Genomic DNA, 9800 nt, shown 5'->3' on the forward strand with positions numbered 1-9800 from the left:
ATACCGTTATTAAGATGATAATATATCACGTGTCACCTTCTAATAACATGTATAATGACAATTTAGTGCATTACTATCAGAGTAACAAGATAAGTATTGATGCAAAGCATCAAAGGGCGTCGGGAATTTCAGTGTACAAGGCACTCAATGAAGTTACATGGAACAATTTTTTTCTACTGTAAATATTAATATATTGGCCGATTATTTTAAACAAATAGTAAAGATACTGGTATAACCATTATCTATAACATTGTGTTATAACCCCCAAATAACCATTATCTATGATTTTGTGTTGTAACCCCCAAATATTTCATAGTTCATTTTATTTACATTGGTTTCCTTTTTTTACTGGCATCCGTGTGCAGTTTTCATTAATGGAACAGAACTGTGTAGGTTTTAAAAAATCTGCTTCATCTTGTAAGCGTAATTTCATATGTTTCTCAACTTCAAGGGGAGATCATTCTGAATTTATTCTTACGTTGCTTATTTACGATAGGGGTTGAGTACTCATTGATATGAAAACATTGTAAAAGTTTGGAAAAAAATGAATGAAAACTGTAAATTGCATAAAGAAGCTGCATTTTACAATACTTAAAAATTCAGTAAAAGATCATAATAGATTTATTGCTCCGATGTTCATCATTTTCAATAGGGTTCGAGTAATACTGATATAAAACACTTAACAAGTTTGGAAAGATTCAGACGAAAGTTGTGAAATCTTTTAAACACGTGGAAATTGTTTATTTTGTCAAATTTAATAGAAAAAAAATCTGGACTTATTGTCCCGATGTTTCTCATTTTAAATGAGGTAAAAATGCTCATTGATATGAAGACACTGTAAGTTTGGAGAGAATCTGATGAAAATTGTTGACATAATCAACTTACCAAGCAGTTTTTCACTTTTTTTTTTAAATTCAAAGAGACATAATTCTGGACTCATGGTCCGATATTGCTCATATAGAGTTTGGGTTGAGTCCCCATTGATAAAAAATCTGTGCAAGTTTGGGAACAATCGGATGAAAATTTTGGACTTCGAACAACGATTTCAAAATTTCTCAAATTCTAAGGAAGATAGCTATGGACGTAATGGTCGGATAATGCTCAAGGGCCCATACCACCAAGAAAGTAATTCTTGTCGCGCTTCGCGCTCTATATGTGGGTCTTAAAAAAAACTAGGAGTGCTTGACTTTAGGGAATCGGGTTGCTGGGACACAGCTCCTCCTTGATAAGCGGCTGCTTCCTTTATCGCATCTCATTGTTACAATCAATAATACGTAGCGCGCTTCGCGCTCTATATGTGGTAGGGATAGTACTTAGGGCCTATGATAGACAACCATAAAAATACATGGATAATAGATGTGTTGTTTGCATTTATTTGTTAATATAAAACACGTGTATTTTTCATAAGATATCTATGTGATGTAAGAAATTTTAGTTAACGTTGTCACCACGCGGCATCCATTAATTTTTAATTAAAATGTCCAATTGTAGTAAAATGGATTTTAAAATGTCTACATAAAATAAAGCTTTATTATATTTATTAACCTGACTGAAAAAAAAGTAAGCCGCCGAACTGTTCCGTTCGTGCCGGAACCCGGGATTGAACAGGGGGCTTTTAGATGATTATTGCGTAAACAACTTCAGTCTAACGCTGAGTAGCTGGTAAACTGAGCTATTCCAGCTGACATCATTGTCATTGTCATGCTATTTGGTAAACTTGTCTATAGCGATCGTTATTATATGTCTATTAATAAACTAATACATTGTACGTTTTCGTACCACTACGCCTTCCAATAAACTTGCTTGCGCGATAGGTCGTCAAATATCGTACTACATTGATTCTCCACTAAATAAGCAAATTAGAAAAACCACAAAATAAATAAATTTTGATTATGTTTTGTTTTTATACAAAACCAGAAAGTTTCGCGTATTTGCCCAGTCCCTGTGATCTTTCCCCTGTGATCAGTTGTGGATCAGTTGTTAATTAAAACAATTAACTTTGCATTATCGGCAATAAAGGTTGTAATAAATGTAATTGGCACAAATGCAGTTCTTATTTACACTAATTTACACAAAACATCACCACTATGCAAGATATTCTTAAAACAAAAATATATACATTGATCCGTAAAACAACTTCTCCTCCCATAAGCGAAAAAAAGCATTACATACAAGTCGCCGCTCTCCAGAGTGACGCCAACAAAACTCAGCATGAATTAGGCTTCATGCTTGGTTTTATTTCTCTCAAAGTAATGCAGATGAACATTGCTGCTATTAATCACCTAGTAACTGATAAAACATGAACTATTATGTATTGACCAGATCGATAACATATCGGTAACTATTTAAATCTGCTAGTATATTCGATAAAAAGATATTGTAATTGTATTTGTCAGTGTTGACGTTCAGTTGTTCGTGGGGACGACCGCTTGTCTTTGTACATCTCTTTCACTTCTCAAGATCTCTTTTCGGCTTTGGAAACGAAATAAATTCAATACCACCAATCGATCTGTCAAGATATCGATTGTCCGAGTTACATAGTCCACATTGACACCGTTTAAACATTTTGAATATGCGTTTTTTTAAAGAGAAAAACGAAAGAAACTCGTTGAAATAAAAGTGAACCTATACATAGCTTGTCTGGGAAAATGGCGGACAGTTCGTTGCTAACTCGCGCGCCCGAATAGTCGATCGCTTATTGGTAGATCAATTCTTAGATAAGGATTTGATTGACATGCGGCGTCATGTTAATTCAAGTTACATAGAGAAGATGGGACTTTTGCGTTGTCGGCAGTTGCATTAATATTAAGCCAGCACTGTATAACGAAAAAGTCCATCAAACTTAGGTTTACAAATTTCAAAGACAAAACAGTTTATTCTTGTATTTACTTCATTGCATCTTTCCTCAGATAGTTGTAATTCATTAGCTCTGGTAATATTAATTCATTGGAGTACTTTAATTGCAATTATATTGAAATTTAATTTATTCCATAGAGTTTTAGTGTTGATTACAATATTGTGAGATGAAAGTTGATCTCGAGTCTTTTATTACATAAGCAATCTTTCTGGAAAACCGGGCTTAATGCGTGTGCGTAAAGTGTCATCCCAGAAAAGCCTGTGGCGTCATCAACGGCTAATCAGTGAAGAAACTTTCCGCCTTCACTGGATTTTTATTAAAAATATAACTCATTGAAACGAAAAAAAATCCATAAAAGCGGAAAGTGTCGTCCCTGATTATCATGCGCGGACTTCGCAGGCGAATCTGGGACGGCACTTACGCTCATGCCTACAGCAAAGTTGTCCCAGAGCGAGGCTCAGATTCGGACCAAGTGCCAGTTTGGACCCCTTTTAACCGGTTGAAATACAAATGGAATGCAGTCGACGTTCTCATGTACCCCCAGCTTTAATAGTGTTTAATGTTTAATGTTGTGTTTTCTGTCAAGTCATGTATTGTATGGAAAATTCGTCTTTTGAATCAAAGACAACAGACAAGAGTATTTAGACAAGAATAATTCTCATGATAATGCGTCTAGAGATTCGTTATTCACATCGGAGCCTCGCTCTGGGAAACCGAGCTTCGCTCTGGGAAAATCGGGCTTAATGCAAGTGAGTTAAATATTGTCGCATATAAGCCTGTGTAAGCTGGGACGACACTTGCAGGCTAAACAGGATTTTTGTTAAGTAGAGACTTCATTCAAACAAACAGAAGACAACACATGATTGCCAATACTTGACGCGTAAATCTAATATTAAACCATTAATTGAAGTGCAAAAGTCGTAAGTATCGCAATTTTATTAAAATAACTAGCGGTAATGTTAATGCACACAATATAGTCCATCTTTAAAAAATAGTAAACTATCAAGTAAACGGCTTATTTTTTGAAGGATCTATGCGTGAGAAAGACCTTTCCCTAAACAGATCGCTAGATATGAGTCTCGCTCTGGGGAAACGGTGCTTAATGCATATGTGTAATAAGTTTTCACATATTTGCCTGTGCAGTGCGCACAGGCTACTCAGGGAAAACATTTTCCGCTTATTTGGTATCTTCGTTTAACGAAAGCATCTCCTTAGCATAATTCTAGTCTAGTCGGAAAGTATCATGTCTGATTAGCAAGTATGGACTTCATAGGCTAATCTAGGACGACACTTTACTCACAAGCTTTAATCCCAGTTTTCCCAGATCGCGGCCTCTTGTTATCGACGCATACATTTGGCGCGTTAAGTAAGTCTGAGATTCGCTATATACGCCCACTTTTGTATCGTCCCTAAGTGGATTGTAATAAAACAGATACTCGCAGCACTTATTATTACTTCGTTACACGTAACACGCGATCCAATTACTTTGCGACAGTTTTATTATGACACATTTATTGTTATGCGTATTTTGAAGAAAAAGAACTCGTTGTTATGTTGGCTGACAAACAAACACAGTGTGATTAGTTTATCAAACAACTTTGTCTTTAAAGCGTTTTATGTAAACATTTTTTATATTGTTTTTATATGCTATTATAATGCTTGAAGAAAACACCGCTTTTCACATAAAACATGCAATCCAATGCAAATATCGCAGAGCTTCAACAATCCCCATTGAACACATCATTTCACCTAATGTCGGGTTTTGTTAATTGACATTGAATGTCTTTAATGCTTAACGATAATGCTGTGTATTTCTATAAACGTATACAATTGCATAATGCATTCCATTGGGTATTATCCATAGTGCAATAGAACATCCAGAGCATTTTATAATGCTCGCTGATTGCCTCGACAAGCACACATTTTAACTGTTGTATTTTGTATAACTTAATTGCAATACAACGTGTTTTATCATCAATTCCGTGTGTTCTGATATTAGGCCGTTAACACAGTCTGCCCCATGTATTTTGCTTACTTTTAAATATGGCTCTATCTGATCTACTTATTCGTATTGTTTAACTAGTACATTAACTGTGTATCTTGATAGAATATACATGTGCACATTTAACATAACAGGACCTTTACTTTGAATAGCGCATATCAGCATACTAGCGAGATTTCGCTACTGAACACATTCACTTTGGCACGTTCGCACTACTGTGCAATATATTTCTAACACCATCTCTGAGGAGGATTAGCGGAGAAGACCTCAGGAACTTCCTTACTCTGGACATAATGGCGGATACGGTATTCACATTTTAACCATACAATTTGTTTTTAAGTGAAACTGAATTGTTAATTTATTTGGAAACATTTATTTTACAATGATGAAAGTAAAAACTCGGCTTCACGCTTTTATTTAGTGTGTCTATTATAAATAATATTAAGAATTAGGTCGTAAATGCATTGACCTGTTTATATGAACATTGGTTTCATAGCATTCACTTATTTTTCTTTCCTCTAGATTTCCAGTGTTGTTGATTTAAATGTGGGCGGGACCCACTTCACCACAACACTTTCCACTCTCACCAAATACCCCGACAGCATGTTGGCGGCCATGTTTAGCGGACGTCACGTGATCAACAAAGACAAAGATGGCCGATATGTAATCGACTGTGACGGCACAGTATTTAAACATATCCTGGAGTTCCTTTGCTTCGGAACGCTCCCAACTGGCGAAGTGGCTGGGGCCGTGCACAGGTATTCGGAATACTTTGGTCTTTATGAGTTATCGAAGATTTTGTGTGAGTATCAGCAGGTCAAACTTGTCCTCCATGTCAGGGACATGCAACAACATCATCCCGAATATATAAAACTGGTTCGAAGCGTTGTTGACAATTTAAATACCAAAGCACTTCATAAGGATACTATAGCGTTTATTGTTATTAAACAACTTCGACCAAAAATGTTTTATAATTATTGTTTTATATATTCCCGTGATGTTTTACCGAAATTCACATTCCGAAAAAGGACTTTTGAAGTGTGTATTTCAAATACCCTTATAGACTTCGGGCATTTTGAAAACAATCAGTTGGACGCCATATTCTTCCTAACAACAAACCACCTTTAATCTCGAGGTTATGGTTGTAATGTTCTGTATAGCAGCGGTACGTATAACGATGAGATCGGCTGCTTCGATGTTCTGTATAGCAGCGGTACGTATAACGATGAGATCGGTTGCTTCGATGTTCTGTATAGCAGCGGTACGTATACCGATAAGGTCGGCTGCTTCAATGTTCTGTATAGCAGCGGTACGTATAACGATGAGATCGGCTGCTTCAATGTTCTGTATAACAGCGGTACGTATAACGATGAGATCGGCTGCTTCAATGTTCTGTATAGCAGCGGTACGTATACCGATACGGTCGGCTGCTTCAATGTTCTGTATAGCAGCGGTACGTATAACGATGAGGTCGGTTGCTTCAATGTTCTGTATAGCAGCGGTACGTATAACGATGAAATCGGCTGCTTCAATGTTCTGTATAGCAGCGGTATGTATACCGATGAGATCGGTTGCTTCAATGTTCTGTATAGCAGCGGTACGTATAACGATGAGATCGGCTGCTTCAATGTTCTGTATAGCAGCGGTATGTATAACGATGAGGTCGGTTGCTTCAATGTTCTGTATAGCAGTGGTACGTATAACGATGAGATCGGTTGCTTCAATGTTCTGGATAGCAGTGGTACGTATAACGATGAGGTCGGTTGCTTCAATGTTCTGTATAGCAGCGGTACGTATAACGATGAGATCGGCTGCTTCAATGTTCTGTATAGCAGCGGTACGTATAACGATGAGGTCGGTTGCTTCAATGTTCTGTATAGCAGCGGTACGTACAACGATAAGATCGGTTGCTTCAATGTTCTGTATAGCAGCGGTACGTATAACGATGAGATCGGCTGCTTCAATGTTCTGTATAGCAGCGGTACGTATAACGATGAGGTCGGTTGCTTCAGTGTTCTGTATAGCAGCGGTACGTATAACGATGAGCTCGGCTGCTTCAATGTTCTGTATAGCAGCGGTACGTATAACGACGAGATCGGTTGCTTCAATGTTCTGTATAGCAGCGGTACGTATAACGATGAGATCGGCTGCTTCAATGTTCTGTATAGCAGCGGTATGTATAACGATGAGGTCGGTTGCTTCAATGTTCTGTATAGCAGCGGTACGTATAACGATGAGGTCGGTTGCTTCAATGTTCTGTATAGCAGCGGTACGTATAACGATGAGGTTGCTTGCTTCTTGATCTGCAAGGACCATGTCCTCTCAATCATTGATACCTTCAACATGCATACTAAATAGGAGGGAACCATCGATACCTTCAACATGCATACCAAATAGGAGGGAACCATCGATACCTTCAACATGCATACCAAATAGGAGGGAACCATCGATACCTTCAACATGCAAACCAAATAGGAGGGAACCATCGATACATTCAACATGCATACCAAATTTCGGAGGGAACCACAGTGAAATGATCGGCACAGTCGAATAATGAACTAGTTTGCAATACAATTTTAATCTTAATCGATTGAAATGAGCGATGTATGTATATTTACAACCACGGAACGTTGACAAGTATTGTAAGAGCGCTTTCTACGTCGATAGCCTCATAACGTCGAAATTCATACCCAGAATGCTTGTAGCTAGTGTATTGATCTCTTAATAAAACCCTGCTTGTGTAATGACTTGTTGTTTTCACAAGGTGAGCTGCTCATACGTAATAAGATAATGCTTAAATAAAGCCAATCTTTTACCGTTTGAAAATAGAAGTCTGTACACTTTAAGATTACAATTTATGTTGAACTTAGTGTACTAATGTTGAAGTAACAGCAAATTTTGCTCAGGCCAACATGTGGCATTGTTATTGTTATTTGGACCCTAATCGTTGCATATGGGAAACATGTTGTTTCATTGCATACTTTGCTCACGACGATATGGGCTGTCATAGAGTACTTTAATCACGACAAGATGTTGTTTAATTGGATACGTTGATCATGACGAGATGTTGTAAACTTAACTTATGACAAGATGTTTTGTCATTGCATACTTTACTAGAAGCATGATGTTGTGTTATTGCATAGTTTACTCATGACCATTTATTTTGTCGTTGCACACTCATGCCAAGATGTTGCGTTATTGCATATTTTACTCATGACTTGGTGTTGTGTAATTACAAATTGACTCATGACAAGATATCGCGTCATTCTATTCTGTATTCATGACAAGATGCATTGTCATTACAAACTGACAAGATAATGTGCCATTGAATATATACTATTATATGATGATATTTTCTTTCTTTATCAACATATTTAATAGCTACATGCTATACATTGTTTATTACTCGATAAACTAACATACGTTTGTGCAGACAGTCTACATTAAGGCAGGTATTTTAGTACCATATAGAATACACATGTATATTCATATTTCACATATTGTGACGATTAAGGCCGGTACTTTATCTTTTAGGTTCATTATTCTTTGAGTTCATTCCTAGTATTTACATAAAACGAAAGTACGTTTCTATTGTGCAAGTATTTGACTTTTTGGTACGTTCAACTCAAAAAGTGTGTGCATTTTGGAGTGGGCATTGTATTTTCATGTACATAGTTTAATGAACTTATATTAAATACGAGTTGGTTATAAACATGCACAATATGTATTACAGAATATAGAAGAAGTATACGACAATTACTGTTTGAAACGGTAGGGTTGTGTTTTTATGACATGAAATAGTAGGGTTATGTCTTTCACAAGCGGGTCACGTGAACTATCAGTATATAAAGCGCTGCTGCGTTCGATTGCCGACCAGATCACAACATTTAATACGTTGCAGCAAATAGAGACCATATATCATTGAATTATCTGTGAGTTTTTGATGTCTTTTGAGTGGGGTGACCCAAGCAACTTTGCGCATATACCATAGCTTGCCGGGAAGCCTTGAGACTCATATATTAGTCCGGGTCACAGGTTTCCTTTGGTAATATTAGGCAGTGCACGTTTCTGGTCTCTTAGGTCAGCCTAAGCCAGAGATATGTCTGTGACTTTAGATGCCTCTTGAGTGGTGATGACCCAAGCAACTTTGCGCAATATACCATAGCTTGTTGGGTAGCCTAGAGGCTCATATATTAGTAAGGGTCACATGTTAAAGACACCCGAGGTGATCCAAGTCAACCAAGACACCCGTGATGACCCAAGTCACTCAAGTAACCCTTGGAGACCCAAGTCAACCCCAGACTCCCGAGGTGATCAAGTCACCCGTGGTGACCTAAGTAACCCAAGACACCCTAGGTGATCCAAGTCACTCAAGTAACCCTAGGTGACCGAAGTCACTCCAAGACCCCTTAGGTGACCCGAGTTAGCCAGGTTATTGAAGACATCTAAGTCACATAGGAATACGAAACCGGCTTGTATAGTGATTAAACGTTCATCACTCGTATACTACAATAATGATTAATCATTAATAGTGTAAATATTCATTGATTCCAGTTAAAATTGAAGGAATTGAATATCTCATGATCATTTGTTTCAGATCTCCGATTAACGTTTTCTTGTGTATTGAGAATACACGGTTGCTGTCTAGACAAACACGCATATATGTCAAGGTGACCAAGACACTACCCAAGTACCGAACTTAATATACTAAGAGTGTAATGCTGAATTAGTTACTTTTCTGTACTCATAACATACCAGTAAAAAATCAGTCTGCCTTAAATAAACATGTACATGTTGTATTTATACATTACCAAACAGACTGTGACGCGTCTCGAGGAAATCGCGTGTCTGCACTGAAGTAGGACTGGCTTTAAAAGGCCAAAACTGCTGTTGCCGTAAATTGCTTTTACACTCCCGTTGTCACATATAAAAAGACGTATT

The 9800-nt window shown here is 37.4% G+C and overlaps 1 protein-coding gene across 1 annotated transcript; it reads left to right on the forward strand.

Moving 5' to 3' along the window:
• The first annotated feature begins 5007 nt into the window (after window positions 1-5007).
• Window positions 5008-9562, forward strand: LOC127849289 (BTB/POZ domain-containing protein KCTD7-like). The gene is made up of 3 exons (XM_052382009.1): window positions 5008-5164; window positions 5382-5617; window positions 9457-9562. Exons 1-3 carry the CDS (start codon window positions 5153-5155, stop codon window positions 9560-9562), a joined length of 354 nt encoding a protein of 117 aa, XP_052237969.1. The 5' UTR covers window positions 5008-5152.
• The last annotated feature ends 238 nt before the right edge of the window (window positions 9563-9800 follow it).

The sequence above is a fragment of the Dreissena polymorpha genome, chromosome 10 (genome assembly GCF_020536995.1).
Source record: "Dreissena polymorpha isolate Duluth1 chromosome 10, UMN_Dpol_1.0, whole genome shotgun sequence".
In the NCBI taxonomy this organism is placed as follows: Eukaryota; Metazoa; Mollusca; class Bivalvia; order Myida; family Dreissenidae; genus Dreissena; species Dreissena polymorpha.

Coding starts and splice junctions, on each gene's coding strand:
- LOC127849289 (XM_052382009.1), top strand. Junction 5,618..9,456: donor GTGGCTGGGGCCGTGCACAG/GTATTCGGAATA, acceptor CATTTGTTTCAG/ATCTCCGATTAACGTTTTCT.